A 24,108-nucleotide genomic window follows, 5' to 3' on the forward strand; every position below is an offset into this window, starting at 1 on the left:
CCCTCTCTGTGTAGCTTAGTCCTCACTGCACCAAGGTTGGCAAGAACCATTTGCCTAAGGTGAGGGAGAACCCCTGCCTTGTGCTGCTGCTTTGCCCTGTAGCAGAACTGGATCCTAGACTGGATCTTACCTGACTTACCAGGGTGCCTGAGCACTACTGCTTCTCTAACTTCACCTCAAACCACTCCAGGTCCGGCCCTAGTTCCTGATACCTTGATTGCCTAATTTGTAGCCAAAAGCTTTAGCATTCTAGCTAACTGGCCTTTAGTCCTTTCTCTGGCCCCTTTGGTACTCAACCAGGGTTCCTATCCAGCTTCTGCTGGTTGTGACCTCACTCTTCTCTCAACCTGTACGGTTTATGCTGACATAGCAGCTCCCTGAGGGACACTCAAGATCGGTTTCTTCTTAGCAGCGAGTATGAGGGCTGCTAAGATTAGGAACCAAAAAAAAAAAAAGATTAGATGTTATCTAAAAGCAGCATATGTCAGCATAGGGCTACCTCTCGGGCTACCACTAGCCTAATGACTGCTTAAAAGAGGGGCCAGGGAGGGAAACTGACTTCACCAAGGAGCAGAGTCCCAGCTAACTCGAGGGAGGAGCCTTATTGTTGTCCTCAAGAGATTCAGGAACAAAGCGTTTGACCAATATCTGCTCATAGACTTGAAGAAAATATGCAGGAATGTCTTTGATTCCCAGGATAAGAGAATTCCTCAATTTCACTAAAAGGCCTGGAATAAAAACTGCAACCTGAGCTTTTTTTTTTTTTTTAATTACGGGCCCCAGAACCTGCAAATAAACTCCCCTGTTTAGTCCTCTAATCCCTCAGACCTAAAGGGGAGGGGAGGGATTTCACCTTACTGGTAGATTTGCACTTTGAATATGCAGAATTCTATGTGCATGGTGTGCCGGGATCTCCTTCTTGTCAGGAGCGGCTGGGATTACATTTACGACCCTGGGTGTTCAGTCGGGGGATTTTGCCATGGAGCTTCAGGGATCCTGCTGGTCCTGAATGGGGAGGGGCTTCTGCAAGGACCTGTCCATACCACAGTTCTCATACAGTGGGGAAAAAAACAAAGGAAACCGTATCATAAAACCCAGATTGCACTGACCCTCTCCGAAGGAGCACCCAAGGGCCCTGCCTGTGCCCCGTGGTCCTCCTTGACCTTGCTAATGGGGGACACAAACGGAAAACTCTCCCTTGCTTGCCTTCCCTTTTTTCTAGCCCCACCAGCTGTGGATCCGCCCGGATGCAGACCTCCCCTTCTCACCGGTCCTTCCCTGTGCCTTTTCTCTAAGAGACTGTGACTTAGAAAAACTCCTGGTACAGCTTTCTACAACGACATCATATTTATGCACAAAACATTTGTTTGAAAACCCGTGAGTTTAAAGTGACCAAACTCTTGGGACACATCTAAGAATTTCCACAACAGGACAAGCGCTTCAGAGAAATCCTCTGGGGCATTTAATAACTTTTTCATGGGCATTTCTCATTTATAAGAGGATTATCGAAGAAAATCTGTTTTGAAAAAGTCACAATCTCTTAGAAAAAAGGCACATGCGATGACTCTATTATTGCCAAAAAAAAAAAATTTTACTGAATGTTTTAGGGTAACACTTTTGCTTATAAAAATTAAAAAAATATAAAAAAATGTTTTAGGGTTACACGTTTGTTTATAAATACTTAGAACCAGAAATAAAAAATGCTTTTGCACATCTAACCCCTTTTTCTCTTTTCTAGTATATGTAGCAATAGGAACAAATGAGAATACTACCTTTCTGGGTACTAGAATTTGTAATTCACAACCAGGTTTAGGATTATAACCTGCTGCTCTGCATTTGCATCATCCACAAATCCGTCTATCAGCAATCCACACTCCAACTCGTCCTCCCTCTCGAACTACATACTTCAACAAGGCCGATCAGAAACGCCTACAAAGGTTCACTCAAGGCCCCCCCCAACAAATCCTCGGTCCACAACTCTATTCACAAGCGAGCACTTTCGACAGCAGGTCCGCTCCATTGGAATTCGCTTCCCCCAGATATACGCCAGGAACAATGCCATCTCTCCTTCAGAAAGAAACTGAAAACCTGGCTGTTCACACAAGCTTACTGTTGAAGGAACCTCCATCAATCCAACATTGACTCTCACCCTTCGACCTCTTCCCCTATCCCTCCCCCCTCCCCGTTTCCAGTCCCTCCCCGTCTCCAGTCCCTGCCCTGATACCACCACCCCCCCCCCCCGCTCACCTCCCCAATTCTCCTCCTCCCAGATATATTATGTTAATAATCGCCTAAGATAAATCTCTGTTTATGTCTCGCTACTATATTGTTTTCGTTAATTTTTATCACTCTCCATTTGTTATCGTTTAAAATCTCTCCTGTTTTCCATCTCCCATGTTTTCGCTCCCTGTTTAATGTAACTTTACCTTTCCACTTAGTTGTTAAATTGGTTTCCCCCTGTTATATTGTAAACCGGTACGATAAGACCTCGTCTTGAGTATCGGTATAGTAAAAGAAGTTAAATAAATAAATAAATTTGCGTCCTGCCACAGGAAATAATCAGCCAGCCACAGCCTGGTCAGTAGAGCCTTCTGCAGCTCCTAATTGACCTTGCCTGCCTGTTGGGGACACCCACCCTCAAGAAATGTCTCCCAGCTGAGAACTTGTTACACCAATCACTGAGCATCCCTACCTTTCCCTGAAGGCGGCTCACAAAGTTAAATGGGTTTGATAGCCCAGGCAAAACATTCCAATATTTTCTCGTGCATTAGCTGACATGCTGATTTCCTCACCTTCATCTGTGGTGTCTTCTTCAATTCCTGTTCCTGCCAAGGATAAATCAAGCTCTCTCTGCCTGCTGTCCTGGGAGCCCAGGCAACCAGGGAAACCAGCGCTCTCTGCCTGATTCCCTGGCAGTCAGTTTTTAAGTACTGATGCTTACATAGGGCTTCGAGTCCTGTTTCTCCTCGGCCTCCCCTTGTATAAACAACTCCGTTTTTAAGCTTCCCCATACTCTGCAGGGGAAAGGGGAAACTTGCACCAGCCCGAATATGTCTCAGTTTAATCGAAGGCCTCCTCGGGTGCCATTTCGTCTTGGCATCCCCTTATAAACAGCTCCGTTTGAGTTCCCCCGCATTCTGTGGGGCAAAAGGGATCCTTGCACCAGCTTGAATAGAACTGGATTTAACCGAGGGCCTACTATTAATATTAAACTGGGAGCCTGCTTCCACCAGAATCTTCAGTGCAATCTGTCTGTTTTCCTGGAAGCCCTGACTGAAAACACCACAGGAACAAGTTATTACATATCCACCAGCCAACACGTGTGCACATCTGCTGAGGCAGAGACATACTGGGGAGCTGAAATAGCATCGGACCTTTGATACAGAGTGATGTCAGCTCTTGAACTTTTGTCTCTGCTTCCACCTGCTGGCTGGAGGACGCATCCCACAAGTATTGACTGGTCTGTGGGACGTGAAGGAAGCAGGCCAAGAATAGAACACAGGTTCCTCTGAAACACTGGGCCAGGCTTTGAATGGAACCCAGATTCCTCTTGAAAAAAAACTGCTTAAGCCATGAAGATCTCTCTAAGGATGAAAAAATGACAGGACAAAGGACTAACAGAATATTGATATGAACACCAGGCAATTAAGCCTCAATTTGGGAAGGGGATCAGGGTAACGTAAGTCTAATTTGTCTCTTTTATGACATGAGAAACTGTTTATGTTATACTCCCAGAGGTTCATGCAATTTAAGGATTTACTTCTCAAGATTGCATTTTCTACCTGTAAAAAGAAGAACTTACTAATGTACAAAGAGAGACAGAGTAGTGCTTCTCATGTGCACCTGGCCAGAGAGTTGCTTGTATTCTGTATCTCCCAAGGATACCTGTATTGCTTATTGAATTACAATAAAAAATTGAAATTTGCTTTACAAAAGTCTGGTGTGATATCCTTGTGTCTGTGGAGAAGCACCTTAAGTGTATTTGGTGCTTAACTTTAAACGTATTTGCTGCATAACACTCTGAACCACTGGGCCTGGCCAGGAACAGAACCCAGATTCCTCTGAACAGCCAGGCTGGGAATAGAACCCAGATTCCTCTGAACCACTGGGGGTGGCCCTTGTTAGTGCTCTTAATTCCTTTCATATTTGTGATCAGATTTTTTGTATTACGCAGTGATATAGTGCTATATAGTTAGAACTGATTGTCAAGTAAGTGCAGAATTCTAGTAGCTGTCTTGGTCCTGCAGAAAAGAGGACATGATCAATAGTTACCAATATATGATGTAGCAGAAACTCCCAGGATGCTTTTGACTGTCTGCTTAGGATGATGTCAGCAGTGTCCAGGATAAAATAACCTAGAAAAGAGAAATAAGCCTCCTGTCAAGATCATGTCACATCTTGCTTTCTAGAATATGCTCTGAGCTTGGGAATCAAACACTCCTGGACCAGAGTCATAGAGGTCAATATTCAAAGCGCATATTCAGTGCTATTTATACGAATAAGTATAGCTTAGGCAGTTAAATAGCAGTTGCTGGATATCGCCTATGTTCAGCGGCCACCCCTTTGCCACATAAGTCACTTATATGGGTAAATGTTAGCTGCATAAGTTGTGGGTATACAGTGGGCGGATCAAGACAGAGAAAATTAGCCATGTAACTTATGCGGCTAACTAGCAATATTCAGTCTTAGCAGCATAAGTTAACCTGCTAAGCTAGATGTGCCATAGAACAGGTCTAAACTTAAATGGCTAAGCACGAATATATATTGTGTATATTCAGTGACATAGCCGTGCAGCTGAATATACCTTGTAACTTTGCCAGATAAGTTATATCCAACCAAGTCTTTTAAATGGCCAGCTTTGAATATAATAACCCTCAGAGACTCTCAGACCAGGGACATGAGCTCATATTCCCCTCGCCCTGGAGACTTTCTGACCAAGGACATGAGCTCATATTAACTCCTGCAGACAAGCTCATTATAATCCCCTGAAAACTCCCAGAGCAAGGACATGAGCTCATTAAAAACCCATGGGAACCCTCAGACTAGGAACACAAGCTCATACCTTCAGAGACTCCCAGATCAGGAGCATAAGCTCATTATAACCTTCTGGAGACTCCCAGACCAGGGGCACAAGCTGATAATATTGCAGTTGGTGAGTCATGGGAAGAAAGTGAAAGGGGATAGACTAAAGAATAATCTAAGGAAGCATATCTTTACAAAAAGAGTGATGGATGTATGGAACAGCCTCCCCGTGAAGCTTGTGGAGACAAGGACAGTATCTGAATTCAAAAAAGCGTGGGACAAACACAGAAGATCTCTGAAGGAGTGTTAAGGATTGCATTAAAGGTTCTACAGGAAATAAAATGCAATGTTTATTTATTTTATTTATTTATCGAGTTTTATATACCGTCTTTCAGTTTTGCCATCACAACGGTTTACAAAGTTTCAATGTTTAACAGAGTGTTCAAAACATTCACGTGCTTGTTAACATAGATATTGTAGGTGTTATAAATATAGTTTGGTTGTTAAACTGTACAGGTTAAATTACGTGCTTTGGATTGGTTCTACATATTTATATGGGCCGGTAGGGAGGGAAGTTACAACATAGAGTCATTAGGTGTTTTGGTAGGCTTTGGTGAACATCCAAGTTTTTAGTTCTTTTTTGAAGGTTTTTAAATGTTGCTGTGTTCTCAGTTCGGTTGGGAGGGAGTTCCAGAGTTCGGGGCTTCCTAGGGATATAGCTCTCTTCCGAGCTGAGGTACGTTTTTGGTGAGCAGGTAGAATTTTTAATAGACCTTTGTAAGCTGAACGGAGATTTCAGTTTGGTTAGTAGGGTTTTATGGATGCACTTAGCCAGTTTGTTTGTTTTTCATATATTATTTTGTGTATTATGGATAGTATTTTGTAGTTTATCCTGTATTTTATTGGGAGCCAGTGTAGTGATATGAGAGTTGGAGTAATCGTACTTTTTAGTTCCTGTGAGTATTCTGGCGGCTGTATTTTGAAGGATCTAGAGTGGTCGGATGGTGGTGAGAGGTAAGTTGAATAGCAGGGAGTTGCAGTAATCCAGGTTGGAGAAGATGAGTAGTTGGAGGACTGTTCTGAAGTCGTTGGGGGAAAGGAAAGGTTTTAGATGTCGTAGGGTTAGGAGTTTGTGATATTCGTCTTTGATTTTTGTGGTGACGTGGTTCTTGAAGGATAGTTCCTTATCAATTATGATTCCTAGGTTGCGGGCATGGGTGACAGGGGAGATTGCCGTCTTTTAACATAGAAACATACAAATGACGGCAGAAGAAGACCAAAACGGCCCATCCAGTCTGCCCAGCAAGCTTTGCACATTTTTTTTTTCATACTTATCTGTTTCTCTTGGCTCTTAGTAACCTTTTGGCTCTATTTCCCTTCCACCCCCAGCATTAATGTAGAGAGCAGTGTTGGAACTGCATCTAAATGAAATATCTAGCTTAATTAGTTAGGGGTAGTAACTGCCGCAATAAGCAAGCTACACCCATGCTTATTTGTTTAACCAGACTATGTAATTCAGTCCTTGTTGGTTGTTGTCTGTATATAGATCCACTTTTCTTCATTCCCCCTGCCGTTGAAGCAGAGAGCTATGCTGGATATGCGTGAGAGTGAAGTATCAGGCTTATTTGGTTTGGGGTAGTAACTGCCGTAACAAGCAAGCTACTCCCCGCTTTTCTGTGAATGCAAATCCTTTTTTCCACATTTCCTCTTGCCATTAAAGCTTAGAGCAATGTTGGAGTCGCATTAACCGTGTGTATGTTTATTGAATAAGGGTATTATCTCCAGGTAGTAGCCGTCATTCCCGCGAGCCACCCATTCTTCATTCACGTCCTCTAGACTTTATGGATCCACAGTGTTTATCCCACACCCCTTTGAAGTCCTTCACAGTTCTGGTCTTCACCACTTCCTCCGGAAGGGCATTCCAGGCATCCACCACACTCTCCGTGAAGAAATACTTCCTGACATTGGTTCTGAGTCTTCCTCCCTGGAGCTTCAAATCGTGACCTCTGGTTCTGTTGATTTTTTTCCGACGGAAAAGGTTTGTCGTTGTCTTTGGATCATTAAACCTTTCAAGTTTGATTCATTATGTTGAGTGGTGGTAGGTGTGGAGGGTTGTTCTTTCTATTGAGCATGATTATTTCTGTCTTATCAATGTTTAGGATAAGTCTCATGTTGGGTAGTAGTTGCTTTATTTTGGTGAGTTAATTGGTTGTTTTTTTGTAGGTGTTTTCCAGAGAGTTGTATATTGGGATAAGTATTTGGATGTCATCAGCATATATGAAGTGGGTCAGTTTAAGGTTTGAAAGGAAGTGGCATATTGGGAGAAGATAAATGTTGAAGAGTGTCGCAGATAGTGCGGAGCCTTGGGGAACTCCAGTGTCAAGGTTTATTTTCTTTGAGAGGGTGTCGTTGATTGATACCTGGTAGGTCCTTTGTGATAGACAGGATGAGAACCATTGTAGGGTTTTTTCATTTGCACCAATTTCAGAGAGACAGTCAATCAGTATTGAATGGTTTACCGTGTCGAAGGCTGCTGATAGGTCTAGTAGTACTAGAAGATAGCTGTGGCCATTGTCAAAGCCTTTGAGCATGGTGTCGTTTAATGATTGGAGTTGTGATTCAGTGTTTAGTTGTTTCCTGAAGCCGAATTGTGTGGGGAGTAGGATGTTGTTCCTTTCCAGGTGGTCGCTGAGTTGGGAGTGGATGATTTTTTCAATAATTTTGGCAATGAATGGTAGGTTTGATATGGGTCGGTAGTTTAGTGGGTTTTCTGGATCAAGGTTGGTCTTTTTCAGTATGGGTTTGATAATTGCTGATTTTAGGCAGTCGGGGTAGTTTCCTTCTGTGAGGGACAGGTTCACGATGTTGGTTAACGTTTTGGTTATTGATGGTTCGATGGCTTTGATCGTCTGTATGGGTATGCTATCAATAGGGTGCTTAGCTGGGTTCATTTTTTTGTTGATAGTTTGGATTTCCAGTGATGATGCTGAATCAAAGTTGGGCCAGCTTGGTGAGTGATTGATTTGTATTTTCGGGAGGTTGTGGAGGTTGTTGTTTATGAGGATTTTGATTTTTTCGTTAAAGAAATCTGCAAAGTCGTTGCTTGAGAGCTTGGAGGTTGCTTGAGAGCTTGGAGGTTGGTGATGTCTGGTCATTGGAGGATTTGGTTAGGCTATGTACGATATTGAAGAGCATTCTTGGGTTGTGTTGGAATTTGTTTATTTTTTTTTAGTAGAAATCTTTTTTTGTGTTGTGGATAAGTTTTTTGTAGTATGCTAAGTGTGTTCGGTAGGCGTTCAGTAGTGTAGTTGTTTTGTTGTTCCTCCAGGTTTTTTCTTTTTTTCGGAGTTCGCGTTTGGCTGATGTTGTCGTTGTCCCATTGGTTCTGGTGTTTTGGGTTTTTTATTCAGACCAATGAGACACCAGGGGCTCGTCTTCTCTATGCAGGCGGTTATTGGAGCAGTGTTCTATCATGCGGGTCTTTAACATGTGCGTCGTCTTGCCCACATAAAGTAGTGGACAGGGGCATTTGACAATGTACACAACACCTTTCGTTAAACAGTTAGACTCTGAACGAAGTTTAAAAGACCGGCCAGTTATAGGATGTACAAACACAGAGTTAGTTTCAGTGTGGCTACACATAGTGCAGTGGCCACACGGTGTTTCATTGGTCTGAATGCGGCCATACCATCTCTGATCTCTCCTTCACGGTCATCGAGGTGGTTCACCGCCCCCCCCCGGGGGGGTGACTTCCCCGAGATCCTTGGTCGGAGGGAACAGAGGTGGATCTTTACTTTAGACACAGTTTCTCCCAATGGTCTCAACAAAGAGATCGAATGGAATCTTTTTTATTGAGTCTCCGGTTCACTGACTGAATGGATCCGCCGGGGCCTGCTGGCTCTGACAGCTCTCGCGAGAGTTGCCGCGTTCGTGCCTTTTTTCCATGTTTAAATGGCTGTCACTTGTGAGGGCCCTTGCGCTCCGGGTATCATTTTTAAAGGTATGTGTACGATATTTTGGATTTTCATAAGTAGCCTGTTTCTACCACTATTAAATGTGACTTATATTTCTTTTATACCATAGATTCACTGTACCCATGGTCCCTCCCGATGCAGCCTAGCGAAACACGGGACCGTGTCGGGGGACCGTATTAATGTACTGTATCTAAGTTACGGAGTTGCCTTTATAACATTGATATCTCTTATTGCTTTTGGAAATATAATTAAAGAACATTCTGAATTCTTTGGTGGTTATAAAATTTATCCTGCACCAGCGTTTTCTGATGATTTCAATTACCCCAATATTGACTGGGTGAATGTTATATCAGGACATTCTAGAGAAGTAAAGTTCTTAGATGAAATAAATGACTGCTTCATGGAGCAGCTGATACAAGAACCAACAAGAGGGGAAACTATTTTAGACCAAGTCCTTAGTGAAACACAGGATTTGGTGTGAGAATAACAGTGTTAGAGCACTTGGCAATAGTGATCACAACATGATCAAATTTGACTTAATAACTGCAGGGAGCACACTAAAAAAAATCTTTGCTTTGGTCTTCACTGAGGAAGATGTAAGAGATATACCCATTCCAGAAATGATATTCAAAAGTAATGATTCAGAGGAACTGAAACATAAGAACATAAGAAAATGCCATACTGGTTCAGACCAAGGGTCCATCAAGCCCAGCATCCTGTTTCCAACAGTGGCCAATCCAGGCCATAAGAACCTGGCAAGTACCCAAAAACTAAGTCTATTCCATGTTACCATTGCTAATGGCAGTGGCTATTTCTCTGCCATTTTCTTAGGAAATTAAAAACTCATGGGATGGGGCAGTGTTCTATTGTGGATTGCCAACTAGTTAAAAGAAGGAAAACCTAAAGGGTAAATTTTCCCAATGCAGAAAGGTGAATAGTAGAATGTCCCAGGGATCTGCCTGGGACCACTGTTTTGTAATATATTTATAAATGAACTGGAAATGGGAACAAGTGAGATGATCAAATTTGCCGAGGGCACAAAATTATGCAAAGTTGTTAAATCACAAGAGGATTGTAAGAAATTGCAAGAGGACCTTGCAAAACTGGGAGACTGGGCATGCAAATGGTAGACGACATTTAATGTGGACAAGTGTAAACTGACGCACCTAGAGAAGAGTAACCCATAATATAGCTACACAATGCCAGGTTCCACATTAGGAGTTACCATTCAGGAAAAGGATCGAGGTGTCATCGTTGATAATACATTTAAATCTTCTGCTCAGTGTGTAGCAGTATCCAAGAAAGCAAATAGAATGCTAGGGATTATTAGGAAGGGAATGGAGAATAAAACAGAGAATGTCATAATGCCTCTGTATTGCTCCATGGTGCAACCTCATCTTGAGTATTGGGTGCAGTTCTGGTCACCACATCTCAAAAAATATGTAGCAGAATTAGAAGAGGTACAGAGAAAGGCGAACAAAATGATAAAGGGGATGGAACAATTCCCCTATCAGGAAAGGCTAAAGAGGTTAGGACTCTTCAGCTTGGAGAAGAGATGGCTGAGGGGAGATATGATAGATCTATAAAGCAATGAGTGGAGTGGAACGAGTACATGTTAATCAGTTGTTTATGCTTTCAAAAAGTACAAAGAGCAGGAGACACATGATGAAGTTACTAAGTAATACATTTAAAACTAATAAGAGAAAATATTTTTTTACTCAACACATAATTAAGATCTGGAATTCATTGCCAGAGAATGTGGGGAAAGCTATTAGTGTAGCTGTTTTAAAAAAGGGCTGGACAAGTTCCTGGAGGAAAAGTCCATAAATCATTATTAAGGTGGAGTTGTAGAAATCCACTGTTTATTCTTGGGATAAGCAGCTTGGAATCTGTCTACCCCTTGGGATATGCCAGGCTTGACCACTGTTGGAAACAGGATACTGGGCTTGATGGACCCTCGGTCCGACTCAGAATGGTAAGTCTTATGTTCTTATGAGATTCCCAGAGGAGAAACGCTTGTTTCTAATTCCTGGGGACACTCAGTTCCTTCAGGATCTTGAATTGTGTTACATGCTCAGTAGTGAGAATTGATGCTGTAGGCCTGTCTGCCACTGCGTTCGTGAGTGAAGGGGTACAGAACTTGGATGGATTTTGGTGCTTTAGACCTCTGTTGCTTTTTCTGATCTATCTGGAGCTTGACTTCCTGAGACATCAACCAGGGATAGCATCTCTTTTTTTCCCCATAAGTCAAGCCGTACTGACTGATACATGGGGGTAACCTGCACGGGGCGGCAGATACTACCATGGGAAGCTTGCTGGTGATATGTGTGCCTGAGCTTTAGACCAACATGGAGACAGCAACTGACCCAGAATCCTCTGCTATCTTAGCCTTCCTGGCTATGTGAACTTTAAATGCCTTACTGAGCCTGACCTGGAGGAATTCCAAGGACACCTGGACAGCAGTTGAAGCTGGCGACATTTTGTGATGCCTAATTATAGGGTCACAAAAGCAGAAGGCAACGGTTGGAACTTCAGGCTAGACTGTCACTACAGGGGCACCATTTACAGGGGCATCTGTAAACACAGCCTAAGATGTGATAATTGCCCTGACCAGCAAGATTCTAACAGAACAAAGGACTATCTAAAGAGTGATGGTGAATGGGCCCCACCTTGGAGAAATAATCAGGGTAATTTAGGGATAATCTATCATGCTGTTGACATGACAATCTATGTAAATGATTCTCTGGGTAGTCACGCACTTTTAGTGTTTCTAACCTAGTACTATATTGTATTTTATCTATAAAAGTGTTGCGACCGTCGGTCTGCAACGGCTTCACCCCGCCTACCTTACTCTTCTTGTGGCTCCTCCCGCTCACCTCGGACTACTGTCTGCCGACCTCTCCTGCGTCCCCGGACCAGCTTTGGTGCTGCTTCCCGCCATGTTCCTCCAAGGTACCATAAGGCGCGCGCGCACGCCACCCTCATCTTTATTTCCTCATTGGCACGAATCTCAGGGGCGTCCCCCTGAGATGATGTTACGCTGCCCGGATATTTAAGCCTACCTCTTTTGCTAGCTAATCGAGTTAGCAACAACTAGGATTACTAGGGATGGGATTTGCTCTCCGTACCGAAGCTACTGTGCCACTCCAGTGTTTTCTGGAACTCTTACTGCTAACGGGAACCCGCTCCTCCTTCTTTCAGGTGCTATCAGGAACCGGTACTTGATCCTCGAGGGCCCATGTTCCCTGAGTCGCTGCCTGCATCTACAATCCTTTCTACTTGGAAGACTTCACTAACAGTTTCCTTCTGTGAGTACAACTACCATCTATTCCACAGTACTGCTTCCCTGGAACCAGGTACTCGCTCCTCGAGGGCCTGCCCTCTGTTCCAGTGCCAGAACTCTCGTCTAGTGGAACCACTGTGTGAGTACAATACCACTGAGTCTCCCTGCTCTAAGGGATCAGGTACTCACTCCTCGAGGGCCTGTTCTCCCTGTCTCAAAGCTTCTCCTATTCTACCTGGGACTCTGTATGTTTCTCACTGTGTACTCATAACTCTCAGTCTCTCTCCACTACAGCACAGCCAAGCAGAGGATCTGCTGTTCCAGCGTCCTGTGGGATACTCAGCCAGCCAGGCCCAACATCTACTACTCACTACTGCCACCTCTGGTGGATTCCAAAACTGTTTAAATAAAGATTCAATCTGTATTTGTGTGGCCAGAGTCTAGCCTGTCACCGTGGTCCCTCACGGGACTGTCCCCCGTGGGTGTGGTCAGCTGCCACAGTGTCCAAGGATCCACCCAAACACCAATAACCATAACAAAAAGAAGGATCAGTTCATGTATACAATGAGATGCTGGTGGTCAGTTTGTCAGAGAAGTGACATCAGCATTTCCCAAGAATACTTATATTGATCAATAAAAAATTATACTTTCTACAAAATCTAAGTGTTCTTGTATCCCTGGGTAAGCATCATAAAGCATGGCTTGGTGCTTAACACTGGGCAGACTGGATGGACAACTGGTCTTTTTCTGCCATCATTTCTATGTTTTCTATGTTTCTCTCGCTGTGGTGGCTGCATCTAACACAGACCTGGGCTGATGACTCTCTCCCCAGTTACTGACAGTGTCACAGTCATACACAGGGACTCATGACAACTTAGGTAACTCCAGTCCATAAGGGATAATTGTCCAACAGCCAGCATCAGTCTACACTCTGCAGATAGTTATTATTTATTTATTTAGTGTTTGTATACCGACATCCGATCTGGCATATCACATCGGTTTACAGAGAACAAATGAATTAGGAGGAACAGAGTCTTCCTGTTTTACAGTAAAACTTAAGAGTCAATTATTAACAGATATGAAATTAAATTAAACAGAGTCAACTTTAACTGATATTACCCACATCATTTGCACAAATAAAGCAAAACTCTGTGGATAATTATTGCCCCAGGAAAATGTACTTATAGAGATTTTTACCCGATATTTCTGCAGGTACCTTGTTGCCCCCCTAGCTGAGTCCCATATGCCAGAATGCCTCCAAACAATGTGGTACAATTACATGTTGTCAAAGAACGGGCATGTAGCACATTTAAAACTAATCGGAGAAAATTATTTTTCACTCAACACACAATTAAACTCTGGAATTCATTGCCAGGGGATATGGTTAGTGCAGTTAGTGTAGCTGGGTTTAAATAAAGTTTAGATAAGTTCTTGGAGGAGAAGACCATTACCTGCCATTAATCAAGTTGACTTAGAAAATAGCCACTGCTATTACTGGCATCAGTAGCATGGGATCTACTTAGTGTTTGGGTACTTGCCAGGTACTTGTAGCCTGGATTGGCCATTGTTGGAAACAGGATGCTGGGCTTGATGGACCCTTGGTCTGACCCAGTATGGCAATTTCTTATGTTTCTTAATTGCACTAGAAAAATAAACGATCATTGGAATCATGCAGGACTACAAAACACATGATGCATCTCTAAATAGAAGTCTGATAATGGGCATAAAAGAAAGAAAAGAGAAGAAAAAAGTGTTTATAACAGTAATCATAGCAGCCATACTAATCATAGTAAGCATAGTCCCAAGACAGTAGTATAAAAGAACACAGTCTCTGTTCTTGCAACTGATAGGGAAGCTAACCAAACTGGTATTGCAGTAATAATGGGAGATTTCAATTATCCCAGTATTGACTGGGTAAGTGAAACATCAGGGCATGCTGGAATAAAAGACAGTTTTATGGAGCAATTGGTTCAGGAGCTGACGAGAGAGAGAACAGTTTTAGATCTAATTCTCAGTGGAGCACAGGATTTGGTGAGAGAGAGGTGGTGGGGCCACTTGGCAGTAATGATCATAATATGATCAAATTTGAATTAATGACTAGAAAGGGGAAAGTAAGTAAATCCACGGCTCTAGTGCTAAACTTTCAAAAGGGAAACTTTGACAAAATGAGAAAAATAGTTAGAAAAAAACTGAAAGGAGCAGCTACAAAGGTAAAAAGTGTGCAAGAGGTGTGGACATTGTTAAAAAATACCATCCTAGAAGTACAGTCCAGATGTATTCCACGCATTAAGAAAGGTGGAAGGAAGGCAAAATGATTACCGGCATGGTTAAAAGGTGAGGTGGCTACTTTAACCAAAAGATCTTCATTCAAAAATTGGAAGAAAGATCCATCAGAAAATGGACCAGTTAAATATAAGACATTGATAACACAGGTTAAGAGAAAAGAAGATGGCCACAGAGGCAAAAACTCACAATAAGATTTTTTTTAAATATATCTGAAGCAGAAAGCCTGCAAGGGTATCAGTTGGACCTCTGGATGATCAAGGGGTTAAAGGGGCACTAGAGAAGATAAGGCCATCACAGAAAGATTAAACAATTTCTTTGCTTCAGTGTTTACTGAAGAGGATGTTGGAGAGCTACCTGTTCCAGAGATGGTTTTCATGGGTAATGATTGAGATCAACTAAACCAAATCACGGTGAACCTGGAAGATGTGGTAGGCCTGATTGACAAACTGAAGAGTAGTAAATCACCTGGACTGGATGGGATACACCCCAGGGCTCTGAAAGAACTACAAAATATGAAATTTCAGACATATTAGTAAAAATTTGTAACCTATCATTAAAATCATCCAATGTACCTGAAGATTGGAAGATGGCCAGTATGTAACCCCTATATTTATAAAGGGATCCAGGGGTGATCCGGGAAACTATAGACTGGTGAGCCTGACTTCAGTGCTGGGAAAAATCGTGGAAACTATTATAAAGAATAAAATCACAAAACATTTACATAGTCATGATTTGATGGGACACAACCAGCATGGATTTACCCAAGGGAAGTCTTGCCTCACAAATCTCCTACATTTTTTTGAAAGGGTGAACAAACATGTGGACAAAGGTAAACTGGTAGATGTGGTGTATTTGGATTTTTAGAAGGCGTTTGACAAAGTCCCACATGAAAAGCTTCGAAGAAAACTAAAAAGTCATGGGATAGGAGGTGATGTCCTTTTGTGGATTGCAAGTTGGTTAAAAGACAGGAAACAGAGAGTAGGATTAAATGGTCAGTTTTCACAGTGGAAAAAGGTAAACAATGGAGTGCCTCAGGGATATGTACTAGTACCTGTGCTTTTTAATATATTTATAAATGATCTGGAAAGGTGTACAATGAATGAGGTGATCAAATTTGCGGGTGACAAAAAATTATATAGAGCAGTTAAATCTAAAGCAGATTGTGAGTAATTGCAGGAGGACCTTGTGAGACTGGAAGACTGGGCTTCCAAATGGCAGATGAAATTTATCGTGGACAAGGGCAAAGTGATGCATATAGGGAAAAATACCCCTTGCTATAGTTACACAATGTTAAGTTCTACCTTAGGAGTTACCACCCTGGAAGAACATCTAGGCATCATAGTGGATAATACATTTAAACTGTTGGCCCAGTGTGTTGTGGCAATCAACAAAGCGAACAGAATGTTAGGAATTATTAGGAAGGGAATGGCAAATAAAATGGAGGAATTTTTATTATTATTTTTATATACTGACATTTTGATCTCAATTGAGATATCACATTGGTTTACATTCAGGTACTGTAGGTATTTCTCTATCCCCAGAGGACTTACAATCTAAGTTTTTATACCTGAGGCAATGGAGGGTAAAGTGACTTGCCCAAGGTCACAAGGAGTGACAGTGGGACTTGAACCCTGGTCTGTAGTCCACTGCTCTAACCACTAGGCTATTCCTCCTCCTCATAATGCCTCTGTATTGCTCCATGGTGAGACTGCACCTTGAATACTGTGTGCAATTCTGGTCACTGCATCTCAAAAAGGATATAGCTGCACTGGAGAAAGTGCAGAGAAGGGCGACCAAAATGAAAAAGGCATGGAATGGCTGCCATATGAGGAAAGACTAAGAAGTTAGGGCTGTTCAGTTTGGAGAAGAGATGGCTGAGTGGGGGTGGGGGGGGGGAGGATATGATAGAAGTCTACAAAATCATGAAAGGACTTGAACAATTAATGTAAATCGGTTATTTACTCTCTCAGCTAATAGAAGGACCAGGGGGTGCTCCATGAAGTTAGCAAGTAGCTCATTTAAAACAAATCGAAGAAAATTTCTTTTTCACTCCACGCATAGTTAAGCTCTGGAATTCAATGCCAGAGGATGCGGTTACAGCAGTGAGTGTAACTGGGTTTAAAAAAGGTTTGGATAAGTTCCTAGAGGAAAAATCCATAAACTGCTAGGATGGTAATTAATAAGCAATAGTAGCTTGTGATCTATCTAATGTGTTGGTACTTGCCATTTTGCAATCCAGAAAAGGACATCACCTCCTATCCCATAAGACTTGTGACTTGGATTGGCCGCTGTTGGAAACAGGATGCTGGGCTTGATGGACCCTTGGTCTGACCCAGTATGACATATCTTATGTTCTTATATACATAGAAAGTAGGAAAAGTTAAAAAAAAAAAGCCAATGCTGGTCAACCCATGGACATGGCTTTAGCAGTTGTCCTCTAAAAGGTCCATATTCAAAGCATTTAGCCAGCTAAGTCAGAAATTAGTCATCTAAACAAATATCCATCTAAATTCTAGTTGGCTAATATGTTAGGAAGCTAGAATTTAGCCGGATAAGTTAGGGGCATGGATGCTTTTTTTCAGTGATGGAATGAAATGGAAGGAATATGATAAGCTTACGGAGTCAGACATCATCTATACCATTTCTAAAATGAATTCCACCTCTAGTCCTCTTAATCAGTGTTCAACCTCACTGTTAAAACTAATAAGGAATGAAACCTCTGGATTTATCACCAAATTGGTTAAATCCTCTCCTAGACAGGGTTCCCTTCCAGACTCATTAAAACAAGCCTCTATATGTCCAATTCTAAAAAAAAAAATCTGCTGACCCTGCTAGTCTCTCAAAATATCATCCTATCTCATTGTTATCATTTATCAGTAAAATCATCAAAAAGCCTGTGCTTCAGCAGCTTATTTCCTCAATTTAAATGATACGCTGGACCAATACCTATTTGCCTTTCACAAATATCACAGTACAGATATTCTGTTCTTATCCAGCTTTGATACCATCAAAGTTTTGATTGAGGAACTTCGTTTGTACTCATTCTACTTGATGTATCAGCAGCTTTTGATACTATAGATCATAACATCCTTCTATCTAAACTTCACTCTCTTGGGATTGCAGGTTCTGCTTTTCTTGGTTTTCCTCATACCTCACTAATTGAATACAGCAAGTCAAGGTTGGATCAGAAATGTCAACTTGGTTCTCGCTTAGCACTGATGGTGTACCACAAGAACATAAGAACATGCCATATCAGGTCAGACCAAGGGTCCATCGAGCCCAGTATCCTGTCTCCAACAGTGGCCAATCCTAGTCACATGTACCCGGCAAGTACCCAAACATTAAATAGATCTCAAGCTACTATTCCTTACTCCTTAATAGCAATTTATGGATTTTTCCTCCAGGAACTTATCCAAACCTTTTTTAAACCCAGTTACACTAACTGCTGTAACCACATCCTCTGGCAATGAATTCCAGAGCTTAACTGTGCGCTGACGGCCCAATTTTAAAATGGCCACACATGTAAATTTCAGGGGTTATGCGCATGGCCGGGCATGGCACGCTCGGCATGCATTTTACAACAGGCCCAGCTACGTGCATAACCCCCGTTACGTGCAGAAGTGCCAGGCCCAAAGAAAGGGGTGGGTCAGGGGCGGGCCGGGACAGAGACAATCGATGCTGTCCTGGGGAAGTGCGCATGAACAACTGGCCGGCGCGTGGAAATTACATCTGCTCCAGAGGAGCAGTAAGTACTAAAATAAAAAATTTGGGGAAAGTTAGGTTAGGTTTAGGGGGCGGGGAGGAGAGGGGAAGAGGGAGGAAGGTTAGGTAGTGGGGTAGGGAAGTTCCTACCCAGTCCGCTTCTTAATTGGAGCAGTCTGGAAGGTAACTGGGGGAGGCCCAATTGGGTCCCTGCATGTTACGAAAATCCCCGCTTGCACATGCACACGCAGATTTTAAAATCCGGCGTAAATGTGTGTGCGGCCATCGGATTTTATAACATCGGCACGCACATGTTATAAAATCGGCACGGTTCCCGGCATGCACACATGGACGCGCATGCTCTGCTTTTGAAATCGACCCCTGAGTGAAAAAGAATTTTCTCTGATTTGTTTTAAATGAGCTACTCGCAAACTTCATGGAATGTCCCCTAGTCCTTCTATTATCTGATAGAGTAAATAACCGATTTATATTAACCTGTTCAAGACTTTCATGATTTTCTAGACCTCTATCATACTCCCCCTCAGTCGTCTCTTATCCAAACTAAACAGCCCTAACTTCTTTAACCTTTCCTGATAGGGCAGCTGTTCCATGCTCCTTATCATTTTGGTCGCCCTTCTCTGCTCTTTCTCCAGTGCAGCTATATCCTTTTTGAGATGTAGTGACCAGAATTGCACACAGTATTTAAGGTGCGATCTCCCCATGGAGCAAATCAGAGGCATTATGACACCTTCCATTATATTCACCATTCCCTTCCTAATAATTTCTAACATTCTGTTTACTCTTTTGTCTGCCATAGCACACTAGGCCGATGATTTCAATGTATTATCCATTATGACACCTAGATCTTTTTCCTGGGTGGTAGCTTCTAATATGGAGTCTAACATCATGTAACTGTAGTATGGGTTATTTTTCCCTATATGTATCACTTTGCACTTATCCACATTAAATTTCATCTGCCATTTTGATGCCCAATTTTCCAGTCTCACAAGGTCCTCCTGCAATTTATCACAATCCACTTAAGATTTAACTTCGCTGCATAATTTTGTGTCATCCGCAAATTTGATCACCTCACTCATCATGCCCCTTTCCAGATCATTTATAAATATATTAAAAAAGCAACGGTCCAAGTACAGATTCCTGAGGCACTCCACTGTTTACCTTTTTCCACTGTGAAAATTGAATATTTAATACTACTCTCTGTTTCCTGTCTTTTAACCATTTTGCAATCCAGAAAAGGACATCACCTCCTATCCCATAAGAACATGCCATACTGGGTCAAACCAAGGGTCCATCAAGTCCAGCATCGTGTTTCCAACAGTGGCCAATCCAGGCCATAAGAACCTGGCAAGTACCCAAAAACTAAGTCTATTCCATGTTACCGTTGCTAGTAATAGCAGAGGCTATTTTCTAGGTCAACTTAATTAATATCAAGTAATGGACTTCTCCTCCAAGAACTTAACCAATCCTTTTTTAAACATAACTATACTAACTGCACTAATCACATCCTCTGGCAAGAAATTCCAGAGTTTAATTGTGTGTTGAGTGAAAAAGAACTTTCTCTGATTAGTTTTAAATGTCAAACATGCTAACTTCATGGAGTGCCCCCTAGTCTTTCTATTATCTGAAAGAGTAAATAACCGATTCACATCTACCCGTTCTAGACCTCTCATGATTTTAAACATCTCTATCATATCCCCCCTCAGCCATCTCTTCTACAAGCTGAAAAGTCTTAACCTCATTAGTCTTTCCTCATAGGGTGTTAGTGTTTGTTTAGTTGAGGGTGGATCCTTGGGCCGGTGGCAGATGACCATGCCCACAGGGGAAGATCCCGAGAGGGGCCACCGGTCAGGCTCAGAGTTGGGAGACAGACACACACTAGTTCTTTTATTAAACTGTATATTGAACCACCAGAGGTGGCAGTAGTGAGCTGGAAGTGCCCGGCTGGGCTGTAGTCCCTCAGATACTGGAACAGCGATCCTGGATAACTGAGCTGTAGAGAAACTGAATATAGTGAGTAGGCAGGGTATGCAGAGTTCAGGAGCAGAACCTTGATGGTAACACTCACACAATAGTCTCTTGAAGCAGCCCAGGAGCTGGAATGAAGTAGGGCCTCGAGGAGCGAGTACCTGGTTCCAAGGAACGCTCTGTGAGAGAGATGGTAACTCACTGGTATTGTAAGCAGCGATGACTTCCTGGCAGAAGTGGTATTCAGTAGCAAGTCCGGGAACATGGGCCCTGGAGGAGCAAGTACCGGTTCTGGACTGCGATCTGAAAAGCAAAAGAGAAAGTGAGGCCCCCGAGGAGCGGGTACCCCTGGTAAGTCCGAGGAGGCAGAGTAGCAAGGTATGCAGAGAGCGAATCCCATCTGCCGATACCTGGAGGAAAGCCCTTGCTAACTCGATTCGTTAGTGATTTCAGAGACCTTAAGTATCCGGTGAGGATGACGTCATCTCAGGGGGACGCCCCTGAGGTTCGCGCCACTGCTGGTACTTGAGTCGGGGCCGCGCCGCGCGCACACCCTTAGGCTGCTGGGAAACATGGCGGAGTGCAGCATCTAGCCAGTCTGGGGACGCCGGAGGGGAACGGCAAGGTGACGCCGCGACAGCCAAACTTCCAACAGGCAAAGAGGGAGTTGCCAAAGAGGTAAGGTGAGCGTAGTGGAGACGTCGGGCAGCGACAGTCGCAACATAGGGGAGTTGTTCCATTCCCCTTATCATTTTGGTCGCCCTTCTCTGTACCTTCTCCATCGCAATTATATCTTTTTTGAGATGCGGCGACTAGAATTGTACACAGTATTCAAGGTGCGATCTCACCATGACTTTTTAGATTTCTTAGAAGCCTCTCATGAGGAACTTTGTCGAACGCCTTCTGAAATCCAAATACACCACATTCACCATGTTTATTCACCCCTTCAAAAAAATGTAGATTTGTGAGACAAGACTTCCCTTGGATAAATCCATGCTGGCTGTGTCCCATTAAACCATGTATTTGTAAATGTTTTGTGATTTTATTCTTGATAACAATTTCCACGATTTTTCCTGGCACTGAAGTCAGGCTCACCAGTCTATAGTTTCTCGAATCACCCCTGGAGACCTTTTTAAATATTGGGGTTACACTGGCTATCTTCCAGGCTTCATGTACAATGGATGATTTTAATGATAGGTTACAAATTAATTGAAATAGGTCTGAAACTTCATTTTTTAGTTCTTTCAGAACCCTGGGGTGTATACCATCTGGTCCAGGTGATTTACTACTCTTCAGTTTGTCAATCTGGCCTACCACATCTCCCAGGCTCATTGTATTTGGTTTAGTTCATCTGAATCGTCACCCTTGAAAACTGTCTCCAGAACAGGTATCTCCCCAACATCCTCTTCAGTAAACCCCGAAGCAAAGAATTGTTTTAGTTTTATCTCAATGGCTTTATCTTCCCTAAGTGTCCCTTAACCCCTCAATCATCTAAAGGTCCAACTGACTCTCTTGCAGGCTTTCTGCTTCGGATATATCTAAAAAAGGTTTTATTATTAGTTTTTGCCTCTAAGGCCAACTTCTTTTCAAATTGTCTTGTATCCTGTCTTATCAATTCTTTACATTTAACTTGTCAATGCTTATACTTAATCCTATTTTTTTCTGATGGCTCCTTCTTCCAATTTTTGAATAAAGATCTTTTGGCTAAAATAGCCTCTTTCACCTCAGTTTTTAGCCCTGCTGGCAATCGTTTGACCTTCCTTCCACCTTTCTTAATGCATGAAATACATCTGGACTGCGCTTCTAAGATGGTATTTTTAAACAATGTCCATGCCAGTTACACACTCTTAACCTTTGTAGCTGCACCTTTCAGTTGATTTTATTTTTTTTTTATATTTTATCAAAGTTCCCTTTTTAAAGTTTAGTACTAGAACCATGGATTCACTTACTGCACTATTAGTTGCTCTCTTTATTATTTATCTTATCCCCCTATGTTGACCTTTATCTAGCCTTGTGGTATACTACAAGCTATATGCTGATGATATCCAGTTTTTCTTTCCCTTCAGAGATTCGTGGACCAAAATTGAAGAATTAATTATACACTGCAGTGTTTATCTACCATTCAAACTGGCTCTTGATTAACAAACTTGCATTAAATATTTCCAAAACTGAAATGAGGTTATCCCGTTTTCCTCCATCATCTACCCCCAACTCAAACTGTCTTTATGAAGAAAGTCATCCCACTCTGAAAAATAACTCGCAACCTTGGCTTTCTTTTAGATCCTGCTCTTTCAATGCACGAACACATTAAATCTCTGACACAATCTTCGTTCTTCAAGCTTCGGTTAATACGAAATTTGAAGTCATTGCTCGACCTGGATGACTTTCATTCAGTTTTACAGTCATTACTCTTTTCCAGCCTTCACCACTGTAATTCCCTTTTTCTTGGTCTCCCAGGTTACACATTTCATCCACTTCAAATTATTCAAAACTGAGCAGCAAGCCTTCATGCTGGCCCCCGCTGTGGTCACCTAACTCTGGCTTTAGAATCATTGCACTGGTTACCTATTACTTATCGAATCCAATATAAGCTAGTGGTCATTATTCACAATCTCCTTTATAACATTACGTCGCCCTGGATCACATACCCCTACAATAGCTCTGAGCTCAGCGAACCAAAGCCTGCGTGATGTTCCCTTGAAGAGACCTGGGAACGAGCCTTTTCAATTGTGGGCCCTTCATTTTGGAACTCCCTCCCTACTGAAGTCAGAACAAGTACAGAACCCAAATTCTTCAAAAAGGCGCCAAAACGTACCTATGTCGGAAAATCCTATTCAACTTGATCACATGTCAGTGATGTCGTGTATCCCTAACTTTAAATTTATACTTTTCTGTCAAGGAGATATTGTCTTGTTAATTAATTTTATCTCCTGCCTTTGTATTTTAATTTATTATATCTGTTTTCTGTATTTTAAATACTGTATACGCACCCTGCCCGGAACATAGGGAGGACGCATAACAAATGTTTTAAAATGAAATAAAATAAATAAATTGGGGCATTCTGGTGGCAGAACTGGGGGGAGCTGAGGTAGCAGGCTAAGTCTAATCGAGTCAAAGACCTGTCCTAAAAGTTAGCCAGCTTCGTTCAATAGTGCGGCTGTATCTCTGAATATACCTCCAACGTTAGCCGGATAAGTTTGCTACTCACGCTGCGCCTCTAAGTGTATTACAGGCCAACCCAAGCTGTGGAGTCTGAGAACAGAGGACCCCCAAGCTTTGAGGCATAAAGGAATTGTCCCCAAGCAGCGGTTAGGGGGAATGTGAGTGGGAACCCCCAGCTCAGGCCGCACTGCAGTAACTTCCTTTCCCAGGAATGCTTTTCTGCAAGGAAACTCAGCTGGTGCTATTTTTAGCACAAACTGCTTGCACTGGATAGTGGAGGTATTTCTCTGAGTCCTCAGAAGTCTCTGCTTGGCTCTGTCTTCCCCTCTGCCTCTCATTGGCCAGTTTCCCCTTTTCTTGCTGCAGAATTCATAGTATGGCAGTAACAGACTTTACTATCGCCTTGCAGGCAGCGTGTAGGAACCTACCGGAGGTGAGGCAGATTAGCAGGTGCGCAGAGCTGGAGTAACCATCCGCGATGTCTGTTAGTATCTCTGGGCTCTGAAACACACTGAGGAAGGAGAAACAGAAGAGACTTCAGTAGAACTCCTGGTGACGGTCACCCCTGGCTCAGCTGCTCCCAGCACTTTCTGCAGAGGAGCTGCCAAGAGCCCAGGGTGAAATCAGAACAAGGAGTCACATTTTGGAAGGAATTATCTGTCCACTTCCCATCACATCTCAGCCTGATCATGC

The 24,108-nt window shown here is 42.6% G+C and overlaps 1 protein-coding gene across 1 annotated transcript in view; it reads right to left on the reverse strand.

The window, feature by feature from the left end:
• Positions 1 to 24,108, reverse strand: part of LOC115096738 (calfacilitin-like) — a 38,115-nt gene that overhangs the window by 13,255 nt on the left and 752 nt on the right. The window contains exons 2-3 of the mRNA XM_029611801.1: positions 23,844 to 23,926; positions 4,273 to 4,355 (exon numbers count right to left, since the gene is read on the reverse strand). Coding sequence (XP_029467661.1) covers positions 4,273 to 4,355; positions 23,844 to 23,926 — 166 coding nt within the window. The remainder of the gene's footprint in view (positions 1 to 4,272; positions 4,356 to 23,843; positions 23,927 to 24,108) is intronic.

Source organism: Rhinatrema bivittatum, chromosome 8, assembly GCF_901001135.1.
Source record: "Rhinatrema bivittatum chromosome 8, aRhiBiv1.1, whole genome shotgun sequence".
In the NCBI taxonomy this organism is placed as follows: domain Eukaryota; kingdom Metazoa; phylum Chordata; class Amphibia; order Gymnophiona; family Rhinatrematidae; genus Rhinatrema; species Rhinatrema bivittatum.